Source organism: Pseudonaja textilis, chromosome 1 (assembly GCF_049901715.1).
Source record: "Pseudonaja textilis isolate UNSWEBS1 chromosome 1, rPseTex1.2, whole genome shotgun sequence".
Lineage (NCBI taxonomy): Eukaryota > Metazoa > Chordata > Lepidosauria > Squamata > Elapidae > Pseudonaja > Pseudonaja textilis.
The window spans coordinates 155,976,193-156,004,091 of NC_141990.1; the positions used below are offsets into that span (position 1 = coordinate 155,976,193).

At 38.2% G+C, this 27,899-nt stretch overlaps 1 protein-coding gene across 2 annotated transcripts in view; it reads right to left on the reverse strand.

Moving 5' to 3' along the window:
• TRAM2 (translocation associated membrane protein 2) overlaps positions 1-27,899 on the reverse strand; it is a 42,874-nt gene that overhangs the window by 5,462 nt on the left and 9,513 nt on the right. The window contains exons 2-10 of one of the 2 annotated variants that reach the window (XM_087919352.1): positions 15,972-16,035; positions 14,335-14,444; positions 13,333-13,449; positions 5,464-5,522; positions 3,708-3,792; positions 3,166-3,236; positions 2,684-2,788; positions 2,132-2,275; positions 786-888 (exon numbers count right to left, since the gene is read on the reverse strand). In XM_087919352.1, coding sequence (XP_087775478.1) covers positions 807-888; positions 2,132-2,275; positions 2,684-2,788; positions 3,166-3,236; positions 3,708-3,792; positions 5,464-5,522; positions 13,333-13,449; positions 14,335-14,444; positions 15,972-16,035 — 837 coding nt within the window. In that variant the 3' untranslated portion in view covers positions 786-806. Of the gene's footprint in view, positions 1-785; positions 956-2,131; positions 2,276-2,683; positions 2,789-3,165; positions 3,237-3,707; positions 3,793-5,463; positions 5,523-13,332; positions 13,450-14,334; positions 14,445-15,971; positions 16,036-27,899 lie in introns of both variants that reach the window. The other variant, XM_026712916.2, reaches the window with a different exon arrangement.

Here is a 27,899-nt window from a genome sequence, read left to right on the forward strand (position 1 = left end):
CAGCTAAGCCCCTTATTTGTAGACTTTAAGTCAATAAAATATTTGCATATTGATATGAATTATATTGTTCATCATTGCCTTTTATATGTATAATAAAAGTAAATTAAACTATATTGCATATTCATGGAAATAATACTTTGAATGAAATGCACGCACTTTGGTGCTGGGTGATTGGGTGAAAGTTACAGAAGGTCCATATCAGAGGTGGCATTCAGTAGGTTCTGACCAGTTCTGGAGAACAGGTAGCGGAAATTTTGAGTAGTTCGGAGAACTGGCAAATACCACCTCTGTCTGGCCCCACCCCATCTATTCTCTGCCTCCTGAGTTCCAGCTGATTGGTTGGGTCTTCTTTTGTTGCCCTGCACAGGAGAACGGAGCTGGAAAGCAGGTTAGTGGGGTGGGGAGAGAATGGGATTTTGCAGTAACCTTCCCCCAGGAGTCGGGAGGGAATGGAGATTTTGCAGTATCTTTTCCCCTGCAATGCCCACCAAGTCACGCCCACCAAGCCACGCCCACAGAATTGGTAGTAAAAAATTTTGAATCCCACCACTGGTCCATTGCTTAAAGGAGACATTCCCTCTCCCCTGCTCCCAAATCTTTGATATTTTTCCCTATGTAGGAAACTCGGTCCTTGTAATTTTTCATTCTTATTAAATAGTTTTATTAAAGCATTTAATTAAAAATCTACTTTCCAATTAGTTATTTTTAGTTCATTTAGCAATTGAACTGATTAATAAGAGGCATTCTACAGCTTCAGTACATGGTCAATTGGGCCAGATGCTCACCAGATTCCCTTTTCATTGTCTTTACTTGCTGTTTGAAGTGGACAGTGGCTGGAACCCTTTTTCTATTGTTCTGTTCATTCCAGTATTCACGCCAGCGTCGCAACTGGAAATGAATGAAGCGCCACATCATCCAGGCCTGTGAGAAACACACCAGAAGCAACACACCCATCCTACGAGGAGGCAAGGCAAACATATTTGGAACAAGCACATTTGGATCTGGCCTGTTCTAGGGTGAGAATCATCACTGCATGCAGTCACAGCTCCTTCAGGGGTGAGCTATGGGGCACCTGGGGACCCCTGGTCACTCTTCCTCAATGATCACTTGATCAGTGCTCTGTTAACTGAGAAACAGGGAAGAGATGGCTGTTCCTCTGCTGTTAAATGGCTGGAGCAAGTGATCGTATATTAGCATTACAACTTTTCCAGGGAAATAAGCATGGTTAGCAGGAGGGATAGTAAAGTTTTACTGCAAAAGACAAGACCAATCCCACAAGTTATAATAATTTAACTGTCCTGAAAATGGTTTCCTTTTTGGAACAACTTAAGGTGAGAGAAATAGAGGTTGGCAAATCCCAAGAAGCCGGGTCCTCTACAGTCTACTTGTATATTGGTTAGCAGGATGTTTGTTTTGCTCTGCAACTGTGCACACAATCTTTAAAATATGGCAGCGGTCTGTATTCAGATGCTTCATTGCATAACAAATTATCAAGCTTATTACTTTAAAAAAATAGTTTACCTAGAACATGAGTTCTATAATAATATAATTGTTATATTGCAGCTTAAATCATATTCTTCACACTCATTTTTGTATGCAATAAAAACTCAGGAATGTAACAAAATAGTGCCCATTTGATTTTTATGATTACTTTATGATTAGTCAGTCACAGAAGATTGGGCTGGATTATGGGTGATTTCATACCCACCACTTTCTAGAATGTGTCCCTTACATGCCTTCCTATTTTATATTAATCCTGGTTAAGCATTATAACAACATTGATGCTACAAAGCAATTTTCCCCTAGCCGGGATTGCTTTGTTCCATCAGTTTTAAAACAGTAGTGAGGCGGGGATTCCTCAACTCCTACGAACAATGGTGTCTTGTACTAGTTGTATTAGTTAACAACATTAAAACTATCAAGGCAAGAGTTTTTACCAAAGAAGTATGTACAGAAGAAGAAGCAATAATGCTGCCACTTTTCCCCAATCTATTCATCACGAGTAAGCAATGTGAATAATAACATCTATTCTAAATAAACAGAGAGGTGAAATGACAATCCCCCCTTTTTTTCTAAGCATCAATGCCCCAAGCCATCTTTCTTCAGCATCCAGAATTCATGAAAAACTTACCTGAAAAGCAAAGTGTTGAAGTTTCCTTTTTCAGGGTTAAATGCCTGGTTCTCCACTCGAGCCAGCCCAAAGCCAATGACCAGCACAGAAAGGGTGAGGGTGAAAAGCCGTGAGATGACAAAAACTACTGCCCATGCATTAAACCTTATGAAATTGAAGGGGGAAAAAAATACATTCTTGCATTAAAATTTGTCACATTTCACTTTATAGCAACTGTCACTGTGCACTGTTCTCTGGAAGATTATCAAAGGAGATCTGACATAAACAGATTTGCATCAAGTATTGAATGTTTCAGACAAAATAATGTCCATTTAATTCTTTATCCTCATAGATTGAAACTGGGAATCTGAGGTTTTCTCTACTTAGTAGAAAAATGAATTTTATTCCCAGGCTAACAAGCCATCACATTGAAGTTATATTAGCAGTCACCTTCTTTTAGCAGTAAAACATGATACAGCACATTAGAAAAAGACAACCCAGCTTCAGGATTACAAAAAGTTTATGGTAAGAAAGTTTGGCCTAATAATCCAAAGTTCATCCAAGAGCACTTACAACTTTTCATTGTTTTCATCTGTGAAATAAAAAAGGCGAGCCATGTGGAAGAGGAATTCAGCAACATACTGCAGCAGCAACAAGATTAGTCCCAGGCGTGTGAGGCTAGAGACAAGGAGGAAAAATGTTTCATGCTTGTTGAATTTTCTCCACGAAAACTTATGAGTGAGCAAAACCAGGTATGGATGATGGACAGAAGCATTAATAAATCATATCCTCACCCTTCCCTTACAAAGTCTATCCATGAATCCAGATGTGTTTTATTGAACACCTGCAATTCCTAAATGAAAATAACATGATATGTGCAATATGGACCAAAGCCCATGGCATTTGTTTCCAAAAATGCTTATATTTTTTAAAAAATGTAAAAGATTGAGATTGGTCCAAAGTCATTCAGCCAGCTTTTGTGCCTAAATCAGGACTGGAACTCACAGTCTCCTGGTTAACCTAATGCATTAAGGAAAGTCCTCAGTAACACTTACTTTAAGAGATATGCTCCTGATATATGCACTAGATAAAGGGTGATGTATTGCAACTGACGTGGAATTTCTTCCTAGGAAAATAAGGACAATTCAGTGTTAATTTTAAGAATACAGGAAAGCGGTTGCATGTATCTGCATTATCTTAGGTTGCTCCCAAAGCAATTGGGGATTAGGATCAGGATTATTCATAAGCATTTATTACGGCTCCATTTTCAAAAACTTCTGTTCAACCTGATACTGTGAGTTATCACGATAATATTATAGAATGGAGGAGAATGATTCTGCCTGGAAGTTTGGTTTCCGTCTGAGCTACAGGAGCAGGGAGCCAGCTCCCTGTAGTTTTTGCAACAGTGGCAGATTATGCATTTATTTAACCCACTTGCTAACAGACTAATATCAGAGGTCTCTGTTGTAGGTGGAGAAGTGGTCTTAATCTGGGGAAAGTACAGTTTTGTAACAGTGAATTTGTGGGTAATTATTTCAGCCTCTGAAACATATCTTAAAGTAAGAGTGAAGAGAAAGCACCTTGAGTTGGCACTCACCTTTCGCACCTTCTGGAAATACAATTCAGGCAATGTATGCAGCCAATAGGACAGCTGACAAACGTAGAAAAACTTAACCTGGAACCTAGAATATAACAAATAATAGCAGTGAGCAAACAGTTACACATTTTTTCTGTTCTTCCTACTGTATTATGAACATCCCTTTAGGAAGCAGCCTACTGTGAAGTTGTTTTAGGAAACAGCAACATTTCTAAATTCACTGTGGAATATAACAACCAGCATCAATATGTAGTATCTACTCTACTCCCAAATAATTAAATTACCAAGCACCAGTGGTGTTATTTGCACCATAACTTCTCTCTATGATGAAAACAGAAGGGAAACGAGCTATTTTTGCTATTTGTATGCAATACCCCACTGTATTTTGATTCCACATACCAAGAAGCATATATCCACATTATACTACTGTACTGTTTTGACCCAACCCTGTTACCAGCAAGAAAATCTCAAACAAACACAGCAACTCAAACCTTCTCAGCTTTAATCTACAAATAACTTCTTTGTAGATAAAAGATTGCTTGCAGCCAATTAGTCCAACCAGAAAAGCCTTGGCAGAATTCTTTAGATAAGCCGGAGTCTCCACACGTAATGAAAAAGCAAAACCCTTTTGAAACCAGGCTTACATTCCCTGGAGGGAGGGACCATTACGTTGCATCCAGCTGTTCTCCTCTACGAATCATCCTGTGCTCATGTGCACTTGGCACGGGCTCCTCGGGAGCCTCCTCATCACTGCTGCCAGCCCCCACAATCCCTGAAGGCAGCAGTCCACTCCCTAATGGTCCTGGCCCCTCATCAGAGTCATCACTCTCCTCAGCCATCTGCACCTGCTGGCGGCTAACCACAACATGTGCTTTCTCTAGGAAGGGATGATAGTTGCATGTTTGAACAGGTTAGTACCTATGTAATGGGAATGAGCTTTTGCTAGACATCATAAACAGGAATCATAAACAGGAATTAGTGACAATCCAATTTTAATTCAATGCAACTAGGAAGATCTTACTTCTATTTTCTGTTCTGAGAATTTTCTGGAAAAATTAAAATCTTACTACCTATCTGTGGAATATGAAGTAACTTAATGACTTTAAATACTGCTGCTTCCACCCACAAAAGAAAGATTAAAGTCCTTTTAAAATGTTTAAAAATCTTCGAAGTATATGAAGAAATGTTCGAAGTATATCAAGAAATGTTCAGATATGGTTGGAGGGCAACTTGGCTCACTGGATTTTAGGATTTAATGAAAGGATTTAATGAAAGTTTAGAGAAGTCTGTTAAATGAGAGAGTGGGGGGAATGGAGGGAGGGAGGGAGGGAGGGAGAGAGAGAGAGAGAGAGAGAGAGAGAGAGAGAGAGAGAAAACTCCAGTCTTACCCAGTTATGTCAAGTATCTGTAATTGTCCTGTGTCATCTTTCTACCCAATACAACTCCTGTTCCTCTCAGAAACATGAGGTGCCTCCTCACTGCCAGGCAGACTCTGCATGTCTTAGAGCTGGGGACGTCTTTGTTCTCCTTGCAAAAGCTAGATTTGTGCTTGCAATTTTGGCATTGTTCACAGGAGGGAGCTATGAGATTGCTTTAGAAGCCCCGAAGCCCCAAATGCCCTGTTTTTGCCACCATTACTCACTGCTGACTTCAGATAACCAAGAGGAAGGAAGTGGTTTCGTTCAGTTGTACAATGGTTATGCTGTGTCTCTCTTGAAGAGTAGAAATAAAAATTACCAAAGCATTAAATACTTACGGGAGATGAACATGAGGGTAGCTTTCCCACAGACTTTTGGGGTTTGATAAGTATCCTTCCTGGAGAGAGGAAGAAAATCAGAGGAAGTCAGCAGCCATCTTTGCTGTAATGACCCTTAAACAAATTCTTGTCACTCATGTTATAGTAATCATCATCAGTCCTATTAATCCATCTAGCTGTTTTTGAATGGTTCTTATGAACTGGTTCTTAAATTTCCCCATTTCCCCAGAGGCAGAGCCCCACAGACTTTGTTAAGAGAAGGACTTGTAGTCGCCAGCTGTAGGCTGGGCTGCTCATGTGGGCTCCCTTACTGGCTGCCCTCTTTTTGCCATTACTGTGGTAAGGGATCAAGGCAATTATGGGGATCCCAAGGGCAAGTTCCAGAACGAGACTCCAGTATGTTGGCCAAGCTGAAAGAAGAGGAGGAGGCGGCAAGATGGAACTGGCTGTTGCCCTTAGAACCAATTGTTGCTTAATTCAGATAATATTCCCGTTGATATCCAAGTGGCTGGCAACTTATGTATCAAAAGCTACAGAGCCTTCTGCAAAGGAAAACTAATTGTAGATGAGGAGTTTAGCCATCCTTTTCTTTGAGAGCCCAGATAATTCCTATTATTAAATGGTTTAAAAGTAAAGTCAATTTGTTTAAAGGAAATGAGAAAGGCGAATCTATCGTGGGGAAGGCTCACTGTACAGGTAGTCCTTAACTTATAAACATTGGTTAATGACCATTTGAAGTTACTATGGCATTGAAAAAATTGACTCATGACTGTTTTTCCACACTTAGGATCATTGCAGCACCCCTGTGATCAAAATTCAGGTGCTTGGCAACTGGGATATACACTGCTCAAAAAAAATAAAGGGAACACTTAAACAACACAATGTAACTCCAAGTCAACCACACTTCTGTGAAATCAAACTGTCCACTTAGGTAGCAACACTGATTGACAATCAATTTCACATGCTGTTGTGCAAATGGAATAGACAACAGGTGGAAAGCATAGGCAGTTAAGCAAGATATCCCCAATAAAGGAGTGGTTCTGCAGGTGGTGACCACAGACCACTTCTCAGTTCCTATGCTTTCTGGCTGATGGTTTGGTCACGTTTGAATGTTGGCGGTGCTTTCACTCTAGTGGTAGCATGAGACGGAGTCTACAACCCACACAAGTGGCTCAGGTAGTGCAGCTTCTCCAGGATGGCACATCAATGGAAGCTGTGGCAAGAAGGTTTGCTGTGTCTGTCAGCATAGTGTCCAGAGCATGGAGGCGCTACCAGGAGACAGGCCAGTACATCAGAAGACATGGAGGAGGCTGTAGGAGGGCAACAACCCAGCATCAGGACAGCTACCTCCACCTTTGTGCAAGGAGGGACAGGAGGAACACTGCCAGTGCCCTGCAAAATGACCTCCAGCGGGCCACAAATGTGCATGTGGCTGCTCAAACGGTCAGAAACAGACTCCATGAGGGTGGTATGAGGGCCCGATGTCCACAGGTGGGGGTTGTGCTTACAGCCCAACACCATGCAGGACGTTTGGCATTTGCCAGAGAACACCAACATTGGCAAATTCACCACTGGCACCCTGTGATCTTCACAGATCAAAGCAGGTTCACACTGAGCACATGTGACAGGGTCTGGAGACGCCGTGGAGAACATTCTGCTGCCTGCAACATCCTCCAGCATGACCAGTTTGGCAGTGGTCAGTAATGGTGTAGGGTGGCATTTCTTTAGGGGGCCACACAGCCCTCCATGTGCTCGCCAAAGGTAGCCTGACTGCCATTAGGTACCGAGATAAGATCCTCAGACCCCTTGTGAGACCATATGCTGGTGCAGTTGGCCCTGGGTTCCTCCGAATGCAAGACAATGCTAGACGTCATGTGCCCGGAGTGTGTCAGCAGTTCCTGAAAGACGAAAGCATTGATGCTATGGACTGGCCCGCCCATTCCCCAGACCTGAATCCAATTAAGCACATCTGGGACATCATGTCTCGCTCCATCCAGCAACGCCATGTTGCACCACAGACTGTCCAGGAGTTAGGGGTGCTTTAGTCCAGGTGTGGGAGGAGATCCCTCAGGAGACCATCCGCCACCTCATCAGGAGCATGCCCAAGCGTTGTAGGGAGGTCATACAGGCACGTGGAGACCACACACACTAACTGAGCCTCATTTTGACTTGTTTTAAGGACATTACATCAAAGTTGGATCAGACTGTAGTGTTTTTTTCCACTTTAATTTTGAGTGTAACTCCAAATCCAGACCTCCATGGGTTGCTAAATTTGATTTCCTTTGCTAATTTTTGTGTGATTTTGTTGTCAGCACATTCAACTATGTAATGAACAAAATATTTAATAAGAATATTTCATTCATTCAGATTTAGGATGTCTTATTTTTGTGTTCCCTTTATTTTTTTTGAGCAGTGTATTTATGACAAATTCACTACCCCAGGGTCATAAGGTCACCATTGGGAACATTCCCACCTGGCTTCTAACAAGCAAAGTCAATGGGGAAAGCCAGATTTTCTTAACAACACATAATTCTGAAATGATTCACTTAACAACTGTGGCAAAATAGGTCATAAAATGGGAGCAACTCACTTAAGAAATCTCTTGCTTAGCAATGGAAATTTTGGGCTCAATTCTGGTCATAAGTCAAGGACTATCTGTATTTTAAAACTTAATTAGATTAGTCACCTGGAACCCATGATCCTGGTGATTGACCCGGATTGAATCTGGCAAAGATACTTCTTGATTCTACTGCTTTGTTTTGCAGCGTGTTACTTTTCCATTTCTTTTCATTTAAATATTTCAAAAGTAGTTATTTATTATATGTTCCCAAAGAAGAAAACCCAGCTCTATAAGGTTATGTTTTTCTCCCCTTTGTAATAGTCTACTCTATGCATTTCAGAATACGTTTGTGGAAGATGATCCAGAATATGGTGTACTTCAACGTGTTAAACCCTTCTCAGTTCAGTTCTCAACATATGGGTTTCTGGATACACTGCAGCCCCAGAACATGTTCATTTAGGAACACAAAGTTGTTCCTGTTCCAGGCAACCCAAGAGATGCACATATTGGCTTATTCCACAGGAAAATCCTACAACTTTATATATTCTCATGTGAAATGTTTTGTACATCTTTAACATGTCAGATGGATTGGAAACCTGGTAGGCCCAAGGAAGAGGTTTGGAGGGACACTGGTGCCTTCAGGCATCATTTTTAAGACCATTGTGTAAATTCATAATACAGATGCCAGAAAAAGTAATCTAATCAAACAGGAAGGAATAAAGCTAGTTTTTATTAATTGTGCAATCATCCATTATTTGTTCTGATAGCAAATATCAATAGCATTTTTCTAACAGATTACCATTGGGAACAAACAAAGGAGATGGCTGCTAATTATAAGCCCTGTTTTTAAGCAGCATGATATATCTGGTTGGAAAAAGAAAAAGTGGGAATAGAAAAACCTACAGTTCAATCTAGCAAAAGATTCACACACACTTACGACTCTGTTCCTAGAAAACAAAGCTAGTAGGAGCTAAACACATTAGTACTTCTTTCTTCCCTATGAACACAAGTTTCTACCAGGGTAAAACAAAAACTGGAGGGGAAGGAAAACCCAAAATAGATTGGAAATCTAGACACTAAATTATCCAGAAACCCATCTGCTGAGAACTGAATTTACAACTTCAGAAGTGTATAAAGAAGCAACCCCAATTTCTAATATTATGGCTCCATATCTTGCAGATTAACAGCTTTAACCAATTTCTTAGGCAACCAGAGGCCTCAGTTAAGACATCAAGGAATAAAAGGGCGGCATGTGGAAAGTGCAGAAAGGGAAAAGCTTGATTTACAAAAGCTACAAATTAAAGTCATTCAGCCTGTTTGCTTTCAAGGGAGATGGACTGGAAGGTGTGAAAAATGGAAGCAATGGGACAGACACTCTCCACCTCCTTCATTTTGAAAAAGTCTTTTGGAAGCTCAGCTGTTCCTCTCAAAAGCACTGCCGCAACTAATTAAATCAACAAGAAATAGAATGATGATAATTAATGCACTGTAATAACTGTAATAATAGCTGGTTTAAAAGTGGTTTTCCTAGCTATTGCCAAAAACATTTAACTTGCCAGTGCGTTCACAGAGCATCAAATAATTAGTGAAAAATTAGGAATAGAAAGCAGAACTATTTGGCAAGCTTAATCACCATTTGGTTGCTTTACCAATAAATATCAATTTTTATAATTCATTTGTCTGCAAACAAAACTGGTAAGAGGGGCCAGGACCATCTCTTTTCATTGTCTTCATCTGAATCCAGACTCGGTAAATATCATGCTCAACTAACTCATCAAAGTATATAGCTAGTCCTCATTTAACATCTACTCATTCAGCAACTGTTCAAAGTTATGATGGCATTGAATAAGGGGAATTTATAACAGGTCTTCATAATTGTAGCTGTCATAACATCCCCAAGGTGATTTCAGCGCTTAGTAACTAATCTCAGATATGTCACTGTATCCCTGAGGCATATGATTGCATCCTGCCCATTTGTGAGACCGGCAGCTGCATCAATTTGATAGCTAGAGCAGCATATAGCTAATCTTGGTTCATCTTGAAAAGTGACAATGGTCTGATTTGAACCTGGTTAGTATTGGGATGTGAGATCACAGAAAATCCTAGGGCTGGTGACAAGATAGAGAAATGAAAAACACATTCTAGTAAGCATTAATGACCCATCACTTCTACACTACTACCAAGAAAACTCATGACACTTTCATGAAGTCATCATGAGCTGAAATTAATAGGACACTTTATTTAAAGAGTTCCCAATCTTTTCTATACCCCGTGCCCCTCGAATGCTTCTGATATATTCTCACAACCCGTAAAAATAATTATATGCATATAATTATACATATACAATATAATTTTGAAACTTCTAAAACCAAGTTTTCACACCCCCGGGAACCTCTGATTTAAAGAATAAAAATGCTCTGCTTTCATTTCCTTTTGTTCTCTTTTGTTCTCATTTATCATTGGCAAAATCTATCTTTTTCCTCTAATGGCTGCAACTGTCTTTTTCCTCTGATGGCTGCAATTGCCTTATCCAAATTGGAAGCGTGCATAATGTTAATTGTGGTACTTCTTTCAATGTTTCTGGATCACATTTCACAGAATAACTGTTGCTTATGCCTTGGCAGCTATTTTCCATTAAAATTACAAGACCTGAAATTATTCAGACAATTAGATTCATTTATTCAGTATTACTTCCTCTAGCCTCATCAGTTCTCAACAAACATTCTTCCAAAAATTATAAGATCTCATGACAAACCAAAATCAGCTTACCCGACTGCAAAAATAAAAAATAAAATGCTGCAGTTTTAGAAGTGAGATTAGTGCACTTTTTTTCATATAGAATGAATAATATTTCAAGATAATTTGGTTAAATAAGCAGGAAGATTGCTTGTATTTATTAACTTACAAAAATGTATACAGCCACCTAATTCACCTTCTGTGATTCCATAACTGTAACAAAATATGTATTATATACAACCCACATCAAGAAAATCAAGGAACTGAACAAAATGAGATTTCAATATCATTAATAATTGAAAGCATACCTAGTTCACACCACTGCATTCAAAGTTTTGCACATTTGGACAACACTTGAATATTTTAGTCCCTAATTCATTGGGATATTTGCTCACTATTCAATACAAGATGCAAACATAACTAAGATGGGGGAAAGATATCTTCATAAGATTTAAAACCAGCTGAATTTTATCTAACAATCCAATTTGACATTTTTATGACAAGAAATGTGCAGCATTTGCATCCAAAGGTAAAGGTAAAGAAGGTTTCCCTCGCACATATGTGCTAGTCATTTCTGGCTCTAGGGGGCGGTATTCATCTCCGTTACAAAGCCAAAGAGCCAGCACTGTCTGAAGACATTACCATGGTCATGTGGCTGGCATGACTAAGCACTGAGGGAGCACGGAACTCTGTTACCTTCCCACCAAAATGGTTGCTATTTTTCCACTTGCATTTTATATGCGTTTGAACTGCTAGTAAATCAGATCCAACACTGGCATGCTAATATCTCCTTAACATGAATGTTATATTTTTTTGGACTAGTCTGAATACAAAATGGCATAGCTTTTTAAAGGCACTACCAAAAGGTAAAACTAGTGTTAGGAATGTAAGTCAACTAACAGGTATTTTGGGTTAGAAATACATAAACCAGGATAGACATTTTAATACTGTCTCTTTAAGAGAATCCTAAAAGTGTAATTAGGTGTGGTTTCTCAAACGGCCATAAGATGGAGCCAGAAACCTGGGTTGTTTAGTCTTAGTCTTAATCTCAGAAGAGAGTGTAAGTCTCTGTTTTCCTTCTGTTGGAGATTATTGCCGTTCCTCATAACTGACTGCTATTCCTGGATTTGATGTAAGTCTGATACTGAACTGTTTTTGATACTGGACTTTGTTATTGGATTATCCCTGGACTGAAAACTGACTGATTTAACCGTGAATGACTTTGGACTGCTTATTTTGAACTTTGCTTAAACCTTTATGGAAAGTAAAAACCTACATTTACTATACAGTATATCTGTGTGCTGTGTGTGTATTATTCAAACACTACTTTCAATATGTCTCCCTGTATGCGCTCATTCTCCTAACGGGGAATTACCTCAACAACTAGCATGCCTATGATGAAGTACCTTTCTTGCATTGGAACCAAATGCACACCTCTAAGAAAAGTGTTTTAAGGCACTTTGATGTACTAAAATTTTTCATAATATTCAAAGAAGAGGACTACAGTTCTTGATTACCATCCCCAGAATCTGCTTCATAATAGTGCCACCATCTTTCAATATGACAACACTGCACTAATTTTGGAGTGGTGGAAATTTAACAATAAAACTTCCCTTGATAGATATCTGATATGAACTCACTTTTCACATTATCTTCCCCATATTCCTAAACTTGCCATTTCTATCATGCTTGCTGCTGCTGTTGCTGCTGCTGCTGCTGTGTTGGATTGTTGCTTTACCGCTCACTTTCCCCCAGTACTTAATACCTTTGATCTTATTCTTCCCCCACCACTTTGCTTCTTCTACTTTCTCCAGTCATGTCCTATAGCTCCCTGATGTATTCCACAAAGTACAATCACTGATGTGAAAATGTTTAATGTTGAAGTATTAAAATTATTTCTTCACATACTATTGCTGAGAGAGCTGAAAATATTTATGCTGGAAATCCATATATTGTGAGCTGTCCAGAGTTAATTTGGATTTGGGTGGTGCCTAAATTCAAGTAAGTAAATAAAACTAAACTCCATGCAGGATATGGACATTCTCCTCAAATTCATCACTGTTCTGACAACAAAGGATTATTTAAGCCTCTGTACTGTATAGTCTCCATGCAAATCCTCATTCAGCAAAGTTCTGCTAAGGATTTTTGACATTTACTGCAAGCTAAATTTAGGTCTAAAATATATTTTATACTAGGGGGGAAAGCCAAGCAGTAATTACTGAAACAAATGACATACAGATGTGGAATATTTTCACTGGCTATAAAGAACTCCTTCAATCAATACACCACTGTTTTGTTTTTATTGTTCTATAAATCATTCATTTTCTGATTAATGTTTTGAAAGATGAAAATTCAGTTCTTTTCTAATCCCGTCTTTAAAACTGATATAGACTACAGCCTGTCACATTCTTTTTCTGCATAGATTAACAGACACTAATGCAGAAAGAATGTGTGCAGTAGCACAAAGTCTTACTAGCACAGTTTCTACGAGGAGGGGAAGGGAGGGGAGGGAGGAAATGGGGAGGGAGAGGGAATGGGAAGGAAGGAAGGAAGAATAGATTAAGGTAACTTACTGTTATTATTACATATAAGCACCAAACCATAGAGGCAAGATGAAATGCTACCAGTTGTCCAGATTCATTAAACTTGCTGTGCTTGATTTTGGAAAGATGAAGTCGACGATTAATTTTCTAGGGAAAAAGAAGTAATCAATAAAAGCAGGAAAAAACCCCCACAAACATTCCACCCCATTACCCAGGAAAAAGGCAAGGAAGCGGCATGAACAGAGCTTGACTGGTATGCATTATAACAGCTCAGAAAAATCAAGTAAATGACCTGGAGCGTCACACATTTTGACCTGGCTTATGATTCAGCATCTATTATTGCTGCTGGTCATTCTCCTTCCATGCAAAATGAAACAGGATTCCCCACCTATTCATCCCAGGCTTCCCAGAGGCAGGGACAGAATCTTATGCAGGATTTTGGACAAGGAGGCAAAGACAGGTATGTTTATCATGGATGACAGTGGCAATTCTCTTTCGCTTAGAAATAAGCAGAAGCTGCTGGATATTTTAGTATTGCCTCTAAGCTATAACCAAACATATCAGAAGATGCTTGGAGCAGTTTACAAAGGCCGTTGCCTCCCTTTAACCAAACAAGCTATCTTTGCTAACAGCCCATGGACAGGATGGAGAAAACAGGACACTGCAAATACCAGCTGTGACCAGAAATTCTCTCCCACCCACCATATGGGGTGATGGAGAGAGGAAAAGCTTTCCCATTCCCTCCAACAAGAAGGAGCAAGAGAAAACTGACTTTACCGCAGGCAAGGAAAATGAAAGGAAGGGGAAAAGGAAAAGATCCAAAGACCTGATAGGTTAAAAGGACAATTTATATAATTCAAGAAGGGGAAAATTCACATCTGCCCACCTCATGCTTCAATGCAAAACGAAAAACTGTAAAGTTACTTTACAATCTCAGTTGTAACACGGGATTAGAAATGTGGGGGGAAGGGGAGGATGGTGCCAATCGTTCATACACCTTAGGTTTTCTATTGAGCACAAGGTAAGACTTACATCCAGTGCATATTCCTGCACCACAGCATGCAGAATGATTGCTATGAAGATGTAGAAGAGGATTGTAACCAAATCCTTCAGCCCGTAGTGATAAAGAACAATTTCACCATCTAAAGGAAAGGAAACAGGGAGGGGGGGGGAGGAGAGAGATCAAAATAAAAAAAAATTAAGCCGAGAAACCATTTAAGAACCAAGCTTTCCAAGGCAGATACAAAGAAGCAGAACCAAAGAAGGAAAGAGTGCGTTTAACACCGGCAAGAGACAGTAATTAAACCTGTGGATATTAATCAGTTTGGCTGCACAGGGGCAACTATGAATGTACACAGATTTGTCTTATGCTCCCCCTAGTTCAAAATGAAAACTCATTTGATCATCCAAGCTGCCTACAAGCATTTGTATGTACAGATAGTCCTCGACTTACAACTACTGCTTACTGACCACCCCAGGTTAAAATGGCACGGAAAAGGTCATAAGTTGCAGGTCATAAGTTATGATCTATCTCTGTGTTCCTGTGATAAAAATTTGGACACTTGACAACTGGCATTTATTGATGAGGACTGCTCTATCCCGGGGTCATGTGCTCAGCTTTTGCGACCTTCTGACAAGCAAAGGCAATGGGGAAGTCAGCTGCATGTAACCAATATGGCAAGCAAGGTCATCAAATGGACAAAACTCACTTAAAATTGTCTTGCCTAGCAACAGCAGCGTTGGGCTCAGTTGTGGTTATAAACCTAGGATTACCTGTACAGATCAGCAGGCACATATCTGTTGTCAATCTCAGTACTCATTATCTGTGCTACATAGGGATTGTGACTCATTCTAGACTGCACTGCTATTAAACCCTGAACAGATGCATTCTAGTCTCCTTTTTACATTTTTTACAGAATTTACTACCTCTGGCCCTGTGCTAGATCACTTTACAAGATTTCTAGAAGGAATGACTACAGTCCTCATTATCTGTGGTACACATGAAGGCTTCATTGTTTAGAAGCTACTACGTTGGGAACTAGGGGATATGTAGTACCAGCACATCTGGAAGGCTGATTATATTATACATAAGGAAAAAACTTTATTTGGAGGTTCCTTGGTTCTGTATGTTTGTGCATACCTATACATGTGAGCATGTAAATGTTGACGTTTGTGTATTAGATGCATGGTAAAGACACTTTACCCCACAATTAATTGAAAGCCAGTTTGTGGTTACAACCACATAGGTTTCAAGTTGAGTGAAACCTGAGCATGCTGACTACCAGGCAGAAGTTTTCAATTCAGTCAGGGGTGGGATGCTACCGGTTCTGCCCAGCTTCATAGAACCGGTAGCTCTGAAGAGCAGCAGACACAGAACCGGTTCTGTGCTTGCTGCTGTTTGGCCCACCCGCTTGCTGGGCTCTTACCTGTCCTTTATTTCCTGCTTTTTCAACCTCAGCTGCTTTGTGCGGCACAGCTGAGGTTGAAAAAGCAGGAAAAAAGAGGCTTTTTGAATGCTGCGCACCTGCATGCAGCACTTTTCAGCTGTCCGGGTGGCACAGCCTAAGGTTAATTTACACGAGTGCATGCGCAAGCAAAAAGTAATCACTGAACCGGTAGTAACGCCAGTTGAATCCTACCCCTGAATTCAGTAGACTATATAATCTTACCTGCTGTCAACACACTGACATTATACTGAGGTAAGATGAACAAGAAGGCAGTCTTGGCTGTAACCTGTGAAGATAAAATACATTTCTGGGTTAGTTTGCTTCATTCTGGTATCATAGTGACGATTCTTCTCATCTATCAGTCAAGCATCATCCTTTCAGGGAAAAGAAGATTCTCAAGTGGCCTCAAAGTTTTATATACACATAAACATACATGCATACATACACACATATGTAGTTCTTGCTTTATAACCATAAGGAGCTTGGAATTACAATTGTAAATCATGCTGGTCATTAAGCAGGTCATCACTTAACTACCGGTATACCCAATTTTATGAACTTTTTTGCAGCGGTTATTAAGCAAACACCATGGTCAAACAGTGAACATATTGTCCTCAACATATTGTCCTCAGCCTTTTTTTTTTTTTTGCCAGAAACCAGAAGTAAACACTGGTTTCTGGCAAGAAATGACAATAATTGTGCCATGTCATGTGTCAATGGGATGCTGCAAACATAAGACATAAATGTAGGCCAGTTGTGGAGTGTCCCAAATGCAATCATGTAACAATAGGGGGCAGCCATTGAATCTTTGAATTTAGGTCACAATTATCTTTTGGAGGGTCATCATAACCGCTTGTAAGTCAAGGACTACATGTAGTAGGAACAAAACATAATTTTAGCCTTCATGATTTTATGTTGACATCTGAAATAATATAGATTCCTTGAACTAGAGTTGATAAGAAATGTTTTTATAACCTTGAGTTCTCTGTCCTCCACCATTCTAATCTTTAAAAATGCTTGAGGAATCATAGCTGAACAAGAACTTACTCTTATGTATGTAGTTTACTGCTCTATACAAATAATTAACGAATCACATAAGACTGGCTCTGTCCTAGAAACTAGCTTTGGGCCTAGAACTACTTAATGGTAATTCATTTTATACAAAATGTTAGCTATATGTGGAATATGATTTAGCTATAGGTGGAATACATGTCTTTTTATATAAAAGTCTCTGAAATACAAGCATTTCAAACCTAGCATGATATACTGACAAATATTTGAAGAACTGAGCACTACAAAGTCTCACTGATCTGATAATCTAGCAAAATGAGTTATCAGAAGTTTATCATCACTGTACATCATCTGAATTTTATTATTATTGTTGAAAACCTGTGGTAAATTTTGAATACCAATTTATTAAAATTTTAATATTAGATTTTAAATTAGTTTCATTGTTATAGATGCATAAAATTATTGATTGGGAAGTTTGTAAACTGCTTATCTAATTTTATTTAATCACAGAAGCCCCTTAATTAAATTAAATCTCTGAAATTGATTTAAACTATTATATTTAATTATATTTCATGTATATACAAGAAGACTTCCCATTTACTAGGGGTATCCTTTATCCTCCTGCAAAATTTAAACAAGCAAACATAATATTTATTGCAAGGGATTAGCTATCCTGGCAATATTAATCAAGTATTTCCATAACTGTCTGAACGTCTGGAATGCAGTTCAACAGATAGCTACAAGTTTCCAAATTCCTGATGGCTGCACTTCATTAGTAAACATATCTCCAGGACACAAATACATTCTCCAGACTTCACCAACCTGACCTCAATCTGGGAGATAACAACTGTTAGATAAATTATTATGCTTATAACCATACAGATTCAATGCAACAGATCAGAATGTAGCATTAAATGAAAGAAGAGACCTAGAAAGTTAAAATAACATAGCATGTGAAGAGAATGCTGACAAACTCTGTTTGAAGAAAGATAACTGGAGACTACAAACCTGCCAAATAAATGTCCCTGAAAAGAACTAATCACAAAACAAAACATTTGCTTTAGATAAATAGTACCAGTATTTAAGGGCCATCCGCAGACAAAAAATGCTTGCTTGCAAATGATAATTTTGCTGTGTGAAGTTTTGGAAGCTTATCCCTAAAAGATGGAATTACATTATGTAAATATAATTCTTTCTTCAAAGTTTCAAGAACCTACCTTTTTACAAGGAGAGGGAGGAACAGGTTCAAAGCACTTTTTGAAACAAACCTGCACCTTTCCCCTTAAACTGAACAGAACTCATCATCCTAGAAGCATTTATGTGCAGTTTAAGAAATTACATCTACTGGTGTTTTCCCAGTATGGTTTAAGAAAAGCCATAGCTCTCACTTCAGCCAAAGTTTTGAGTAACTAAGTCCTGATTAAGCCCAACTCAAATCAGGCATTATTCTAAAGGGCGCAAACCAAATCATAAGGCCAGTATTATTTGTTTGTTTAAATTTGTTTGCTGACCATCTTGCTTGAAAACAATTCTGGGCAGCTTACAACATTAAAAGCAACAAAACGTATAATTAATTAATTACTAATAAAAATTACAATCCCGATGAAGTTGCAATTAACAGATGGGGAGGGAAGAAGGATGTAGGAGAGGGAAGAGATGGGATTTTCTTGTAATTCATCAAACATCTCCAGTGTAATACTCTACTGTTGGGTCCACAAGCCAACTGGCAGAGCCAGGCTTTCAGGGCCTTACAGGTAGTCCTCAACTTATAACTAATAACTTGGTGGCCATTCAAAGTTACAAAGGATCCTGCAAAAGGTACTTACAATCCAGTTGTGAAGCTGGATTGTAAGGATGTCCCCCGTGGTCACATGATCACACTTTATGATTGTTTTGCTGAAAACTGACATTTGCTCCTGTTTTGGGCAAAAATGTCCCACAGCAAACTATGTGACCATTTTATGTCAATGGCATTCCCTTAACAACCATGGTGTTCACTTAATAATTGGAAAAAAAAATTATAAAATTGGATCTGATCAGGGTCTATGACAGTCCTAAGTGTGACTACAATTCTATTAGCTTCAACTGAATTTAAACTGCCAAGGAAAACCCATAGACAAATTTGCACCCAAACCACTGGAGAAAATTCCACTGCCCCACCTGTATACTCCAGGTGGTTCAACACCCAGAGCTTCCCTGCCAGCATCACCATTGCTCAAATTGCAGCAGCTGAACTCTATATATCTGGAAGGTGTCTAGACAAAGGAAAGACTAATCTACATATTTGGATCATATATAGAAATGTGATAGAAGGTCAACATTTTCTGTAAATAGACCCTCAGCTTCCTATATTCGTTCAAGCTTCCTTTATTCAGGGAATAAAGCCAGTTTGGGGAGAACAAAACTCGTGACAGTACTGATAAGGAAATGTTGACTTCCACATTTTGAAAATTATGGAACAAATGGCACAACAGAAGAAAATGCAAACATAAAAAACAGCTTTCAGCAGGAAAGAGATTTGTTTTATCTATTACCTAGTGGCTACTACAAGAAGAGGAAATGTATATTTTCTAAATATTAAACTAAACTCTCATAATTCTTTCTGATTGACTCTGCTGGATGGAGCAAATGAGATACTACCACATTGTCTACCCAGGCTGAAAGTTTCACAGCTTTCATCCATTTGGAAAGAAAGGGAAGGAAATGCAAGAAACTAGCCAGTTTAGATAGCCAGAAATGCTATTTTAAACCTAAGGAAGGATAAAAAACCATTACTTTAAGACACAGTTTTTGTACAAAGGATTTCACTCAAGGAATATTTAGTTGTTCCAGCTATCTACTAGAGAGAAAATCTGTGAGGAAGGCCATAGTTTCTCAGATATTGGTCTGAGAAGTCTAGGAATAAAGAAGGAATCAGAAGTAAAATCAGAATAGAGCTGGACAAACAGGAGACCCTACACCATTTCTGACCAATGGCAGTCCAATCTCTTTTTGAAAATCTCAAGTGATGGTGCTCCCACAACTTCCAAGGGCAAGCTGTTCCACTGGTTGATTGTTCTCACTGTCAGAAAGTTTCTCCTTAATTCCAGGTTAAATCTCTCCTTTAATTGCCATCAATTGTTTCTTGTTTCTTCTCTCCTTTAATTTTTCATCAATTGGCTCATATTTAAGTGATTGTTCACTGGGACTCCAAGGTCCCCCTCACCATTACTGTTTTTGAAACAGGTTTCACCTAATCTGTACTTGTAGCTTAGGTTTTCCCCGCCTAAGTATAAAACCTTGCTTTTCTCCATATTAAATTTCATGTTGTTGTTCAAGTCTATCAAGATCTGAGTTTGTCTTCTGGGATGATGGCTATTCCTGCCAGCTTAGTGTCATTTGCAAATTTGATGAGTTCTCCTTCTATTGAATGTATTCCCTCATCTAAGTCATTTATGCAGATATTGAAGAGTACTGGGCCTAAGATGGAGCCTTGTGGTTAGATATGGAACTTGGCACTTACATTTGTTTTAAAAGAGTAGTTTAAATATATTAGGAAATAGACTCAAACAATATGAGGACAGTGACACTATGACTGATGATTTGTGAGATTATGTTGATGTTTTGCACAGAACCCAAAGGTCATACGAGACGTCAGCCACTTTGTGCTGGTTGTATGCACATCTCCATGTTTAATTTCTGCTGGGTTTGCATATTCTGTAGGAATCCCCATTCCCCAGCACAACAGAGTTCAATCCATAAAATGGAATTTAGTGGTGCTATCAGCACTGCAATAAAATGTGGCAGTAAAATCCTAATCTTCTTTATATTTAAAATTCATTGAAACTTTTTTTCCTAGTCGCATTTGAATGCACTGAAACAGAAAAACATGACTAACATTTATTGAAACCTCTTGGTTAAATTGCTTGAGTGTATTTTTCACTTCCAAAAGTCTTTCTCATGATAAGAGACTTGAAACAGAGACCCACAGCTGCATCCAGTCAACTGTAAGATACAGATACTTTGAAAAAAAAAAGAAAAGAGGAAAACACAATCCATTAGCCCATCACAGTTATCAGGGCAGAAATTTCTCTTTGAAAACTACTCCGTAATTAAATATTTTCTACTATGTACTTTTTTGTATATTTTTATTTTTTCAATGAACTGTTTTTTTAAAAATAGTAACATCACAAATGGAATAAAAAGCAGGCATTTCAAGGAGGGCCAGCATACTTCTGAGTTCTCCTAATATTGCTGGGCTACTCCACATCTTCTGAAATTCAGCCAACATTGAGGCACAAGGAAAATGTTGTGAGGGGAGTTGGACATTTGGGCTGTACACAAAGTGAAAATTGTGCTTTGCTCTTATGCTCTGATGAAACAGAGTGTGGCTGAGGAATTCAGTTGGACCATTTTTTGCTTATCATAGCCAAGCCAAAGTGGAAGATGGATCATTTAGACAAGGAGTTCCTAAATGTTTTGCTATATCATACTGCCATTTCATCTTAATGTATACAATTTCTCTAAAAGTCCAAAAACAAATGAACAATGAGTAGAATATGATAACGTTTTGGGAAATTTGTACATCCCTATTCTACAACACTGATTTTGAAGCTGAAAGGCTGTCCCAGCTGCTTTGCTCAACCTCCCAGCTTATAGGCTCACTCGGTTACTTGCTGCATTCAAGGCCATGGCACCTCCTCAACTTTCTGCCGCCCTTTTGACGATGAGTGACTGGGACTTTTGGATAATAAATTTAGAAAAGTCTTGCGGAAAGTTGATCTTGCATATGGTAACCACAGCAAGATTACTATACGCAAAAGGATGGAAGAGCAATGAAAAGCCCACAGTGCATGAATGAATTGTGACAATGACAGAAATGGCAAAACTGACCTACAGGAAATCCTTATTTAGTGACCATTCAGTTATGACAGAACCCCATCACCACCCAAAGTTACTTACATCCTAGTAGTTCCAGACTTCCATGGAGGTTTATTCCTCCACTGACATATGAACATATTTTGGGCATTGGCAACATCTTTATGGCTCTTCTTTATGGCCTGTTGCAGTGTTTTAGGATCATGATTTATGGGGTTTGTTTTTTTTTTGCTGGTTTCCTGCAAAAATGCCCATAGGAATACATGGATTCACTTAACAACTGCCACACTGATTTAACAATCTCCATGTTCACTTAATAACTGCTACAGAAAAGTAACAAAATTGAATCCAGACATGTAAGTACCTTGATTTACAATTGTCAAGACTTAAGGACAGAAATTTCAGGCTCCATTATAATTGTAAGTCAGGGCAAAAACAATAAGTACTTTTCTGAAAAACTGGAAACCTTTTATAGACTGTTTACTAAAAGAAGAATAAAAATGAAATGATGATTTAATGACTGAAAATGATTAGGATTAAATAAGGGGCTGAATGCTTCTAAAGAACAGTTAATAGGAAGGAACATGATGGGTTTTTGAAGATCTGTTAAAAAGTGATTTGGAAATAATTAATTTTCTTTAGTTATCTGTCTTTTTTCTATTTTAGCTTTTTCTTTGTACTTTTTTTCTTTTTTTTCTTTCTTTGTAAAAATGTATCTTACCTGTGTGGAATTTTTTTTTTAATGAAAATTAATTTTAAAAAAGATATGAGGAACTTATAGTCCAAATTACATCATCTTGTCCCACTCGGTCAGACAGGGAGAGTATGTTCTCGATCCCATCGATTAAAGATTTTGCCTGGGGGGATCCAGGAAAAGAGCTTTCTCTGCTGCTGCAGAACATCTTATTCCCAGAGATAAGGAGGGTCCTCACTCTCTTGGCCTTCCCAAAGAGTTAAGGCCTGACTCTGTCAACTGGCATGTCAGTCAAAAACTGATATGCAACCCTGTGGTAGTTGGTGACATGAGGGTCACTCCTTTTCAATTTGTAACATTTTAATATTAACTTTGTTCTTAATACTGTTTTTATTTATGCCTTTATGCCACTTTTTATATTTTTATGGAAAACGGCTTGAGGTCACTTAGATGCGACGGGCAGTATATTAATAAATATGAATAAATTATTCTGTCACAGGATTGCAAGCAAGCAAGCTTACAATCCTTTGACAAAAACAGAGAAAGAAACTGAATGACTAGTTGTTGCCAAAACAAACCTAGTGTCAGCCTAATGAGGGAGAGACACAAAAAAACTAACAGCTACTTTTATTAGACTGCTTTGATAATGGATCTTCCTTGAATCATCCTTCTCTCTGTGAAGGTCACCCTCTTTACTCTCTACATCCAACAAGACAAAGATGAGTGTGAGATTCTGACTGAAAGTAAGTTAGTGCCCCTCACTAATCAGCTGAGATAGAACTAATCTTTAATGGAAGATGCAGTCCAGTGGTGGGATTCCATTTTTTTTTTTACTACCGGTTCTATGGGCATGGGTTAGTGGATGTGGCAGGGGAAGGATACTGTAAAATCTCCAGTCAGAGGTGGTATTTGCTGGTTCTCCGAACTACTCAAAATTTCCGCTACCGGTTCTCCAGAATTGGTCAGAACCTGCTGAATACCACCTCTGATGCAGTCAATAAGCTTCTTTCTGTGGGCAATCATTGTATATAAAGCATGGAAAGGATGCATAAGCCAGGGAGCTCTACATCTCATTATCATCCCCCTCATCCTATCAAACATCCAGAAGAAAAAACTCCCTAAGTAACAGAAAGCAACAGAAGGCTCACCACTCATTCTAATACTGCTGCACTTGAATGGGAATAACTTGGACAGAGTGGAATCTATTTCTATTCATCTGAATTTAAATAGTGATATTTTAATAAATGAAACAGGAAAATAATCCATGAATGAGCTCTTTTATTAACCTATATTTACTTTTCCTCATAATCACAACCATTCGCTATGCACTTCTACTAACAAGGAGCAAATTCTTAAAGCTATCACAAAGGAACTCAACAAGGTTCTAAAAGTTCTTTCCATCTCTTCATTTGAGTCCAACAGACGCCCACAAAACTATTCCTTCAGCTCTGGAAATGCTCAGTGAAACAGTGGAAAGCTGCATGGTATTAAGTCTGGACTGTATAGCCAACTTTGCAATTGCCTCAACTCATGACAAATATTGTGACAAGCAATTCAATCACAACACATTGTTCAAAGCACAGTCATCAATACCCACTGCAAGCTTCCATTTCACAAAAAAATAGCAGCACAACCTTTTTTCACAGCAACCCTCTACCAACTGAAGCAAAAGCATATATGCTAAAGAACATATCAAAGCTTGTAGAACAGCACTTGATGATTTATAATGTTGGAGGCATTACTTTTCATTCACACCTTGTAGAAAGAGAGCGCTGATTTGGGAGGGAGGGAAGGGGAGGGATTGTATCTGATCAGAGAATTCCATTCCTTAAGTGGAATGAGTTAGAAATGTCCCCCCAAAAATTGAGGGAAATTTTATTTTCATTCGAATAATTGAAGTATTTTTGAAACAGTTGTTTGGAGTACCGTTAGCAGCCATTCATATTATTAACAGGTTGTTCTGATCCACACTCACACACAGTAATACTACTGGTAGCTGTAATAATGTAGATTGCATTTTTCTGAATTGCAATGTGAGAAATATTTTATAACCTACAGTTGAAACGAGAATGTTGTAGAATATAAATCATCTTCATAGAGCTAGAAAGTGAGATTCTGTGGAACTTCTATGCTCTTGAAACAAACAAAGCCTTTGTACAAGATAGCCTCTTTTCCTCATGCTTCTCAAATTCTTCTGCCTTTTCATCAAAACAAAAGATGTTTGATGTTTTCAAGAAAATCAAAGCCTCAACCAAAAAGTAGAGGTATGAGAAGATCCTTCAAGTCATATACATTTTCTCTTTCCTTAAACTCTAAATTTCAGAGCAAAACGTCTTAGTCCAAATTAAGGAATCATGTCTGAAACAGACTGGGGGGAAATTATTATTTTCAAATATGTGTTGACAAATATAAATTTATATTTATACCACACGTATACCGAATTCTGTTTATCTAAAGCTACAGTACAGATAGTCCCTGACTATCATGTCATGACAGTCGAAAGTTAAGGCATCCATTTTGACACTATTCGCAGTGGTTGTTAAGTGAACCCATTGTCCACAATCTAATGTTTCTTGCTGAAAACTAGAAATAAACATTGGTTGCTAGCAAAAACCACTGTAAATTGTGGTCAGGTAACTTTGGATGCTGCAAATGACAATAAATGGTGACTGATTGCTGAGTGCTCGAAATGTAATCAAGTGCTCTCTGGGGGTGGGGTGGGTGCGGCTTCGAATTGGTGTTGTAAATACCTTTTGGGGGTCCAAATGTCCCCTTTCTGGGACTTCCAACAGTCACTTAACAGCTGGTTGTAAGTTGGGAACTACCTGTACTGTAAACGTTGCAGTATAAAACAAAGAAATAACATTAAATCATAAAATGGTATAGTGAATCCAAAAAGTCCATTTGAGTTCAGTGGGATTAACTTGCGTAGGGCATGGCCATTCATGGACAGGATCAAAATGTTGACCCTTGCATGAGTAATGAAAGGTGGGAGCCAACCTCTGCTTCTTTCCCCCATTCTCTCCTTCCCCTCACAGAGTTCCAAAGGTTCATCTACACCCAGGAACATTGGTGGAATTGTATCAGCACATTTTCTTCATATATACATAGAATACACATGCAATTGTGTATAGGCAGACATTGGATATAAACAGCATCTCCCAGATATTTGGCATGCACAATGCTTCAACAAAGCAGAGTACGCTTACTGTTTAATGAAGAATATTAACCAATTAATCATTCCCCAAATCGTAGATTTTTTTTTTGATAGACACAGGTACAAAAGGAAAAATAGCTTGAACAAAATACCATTTAATAGTCCAGACTGATAGACCGCTGCTAACAATCATCAAACAATAATAAAAGACAGACATTGAAGAAGAGAATTTTCCCACAGTAGGGTTCAGTAAAGGTGTTTACTTAGTAAAGAGACCTGTTAGAGAAACTGATGCTAGGGAAAATTTAAATTGTAACAATGCACAGAGTGAACAGAGAGTTAATTCTTAGTAGGATCCTCAGAATTATAATTTGATATACTTGGGATAACAAAGTGGTTAAAAGATTGCATTTGGCTGATCTCCTTTGATAACTGTTTCTCCAAAAGATCAAAATTCACTCTTCTGCCATTATAACCAATGGTATCAAAATTAATAGCTCAAACATATGACAGTTTCTTTCCTGAACCAGAAGCAGAAATAGAGATTTTGCAGGGTCTACCACCTCATGTATGGAATGAAGGCTTGGGCTTAATGAATCATAATAAGATAAAGAGTTGTCCTTGGCTATACAAAATAAATTTTATTCACTTGTTCCTTTAGTAGATGTATTGACTCTCTTTATCTCAAGGGTCAAAGCACAATAGTTATTCAAAAGAAAAGCAAACAAACAGGACACTATCCCCAGAGGAGGACAGAGTTTGTTCTATGAAGAGAACGTGGGAAGGGTCCGGAGATTAAGCAACATTTGGATCAATCTCAGAAGTGATCAAAATCCCATAAGCTTGAAGGACAGAAAAAAAACAAACCCTAGATATCCAGAATTAAGAAGTTATGTTCAAAATAAAGAATATTTTGCTGCTATAAAGCTATACAAATGAAGAAGCAAGACAATAATCTGTAAAGATCCAGTACAATGAAGGCAGCCTCAGGGGATTCCTGAGTACTCCGTTTATTTAGTTTTGATTGCTAGAACAATACAAAAGCCACAAAAGTAAATACTAACAGGAAAAATATACATTGTCATGAGATTTGCCCTAATGATACTTTGATAAGGTGATCATTCTTGGAGATGGGAAAGCTTCCAAATTATGCAATTTTTCCAGTGAGGGCTATATATCAATCATGTTATCAGTAGTCAGCTGGTAACCACACAGTCGAATAAATATTTGCATAGATCATAGTCCATTTAATGTAATCAATAATGGGAAACAAAAGTCTTATTAAATTAATCAAATCAACTGAGAAAATGAAACACTTATGAGTTGAACTTTCTACAATAATTTCGTGTATTATTCCATAAAGGACAGAAATACATAATGTGTGCATTTTTTTAAATGAAAGAAGTACATTATAAAACAAAAAAGGCCAAAAATTTATGAATATAGTCCTTGACTTATGACCACAACTCAAATTTTTGTTGTTAAGTGAAACATATGTGAAGAGAATTTGCCCCCATTTTACAACCTTTCTTGCCATAGGTGTTAAACAAATCACACTAGTTGTTAAATTAGTCAAATGTTAAGTGAATCCTTTTTCCCCATTGACTTTGCTTGTCAGAAGTTCAGGACCGCCTGTATTTCAGCTTGGCAACTGACTCATACTTATGACGGCTGCTGTATCGTGTGGTAATCCTTTGCAACTTTCTGACAAGCAAAGCCAACGGGGAAGCCAGATTCCCTTAACAACTGAGTTACTAATTTAACAACTGCAGTGATTCACTTAACAACTGTGGAAAGAAAGGTCATAAAATGGGGCAAAACTCACTTAACAAATGTCTCACTTAACAACAGAAATTGTGGACTCAATTGTGGTCGTACGTTGAGGACTACCTGTAGTGTATAGAGCTGGTAAAGGCAAGGACAATTAGCAAAGGCAAAAGGTTTAAAGAAATAAAGTAAATTATATTGGTATGAATTACTCTTCTGTTTCCTTTTCCTTTTTAAAAAACCTCCTGTTTTTCTTTGGCCTAGCATTTTTTTACTTTTTAATGTGCTTTTTATGACATTGCTTCTTTGAAAAGATGACAGGGATGTATGCATTACAAGCTGTTGGTGCACAGATCTCAATTTGGCAGATGTTGGATATATTGTAACAGGCAAACTCAATTGTAACTAAAGTAGTCTGAATGGTTTACATCATCTTTATCAATTTACACTATTGGATTTGGCAACACAAATTGATGGAAATGACACAGTGCATATTTAACAATTAAACAACTGTACACTATATCATTTCTATTAATTTGTGTTGCCATAGAAATTATGTAAAATTGACAGAAATATCAGAAATCTAAATTTAACAGACATTTGGGAGTAATGTACATAACATTAATGGTTTGTTGAACTGAGGATTTGTGTATATGTGTAGAAT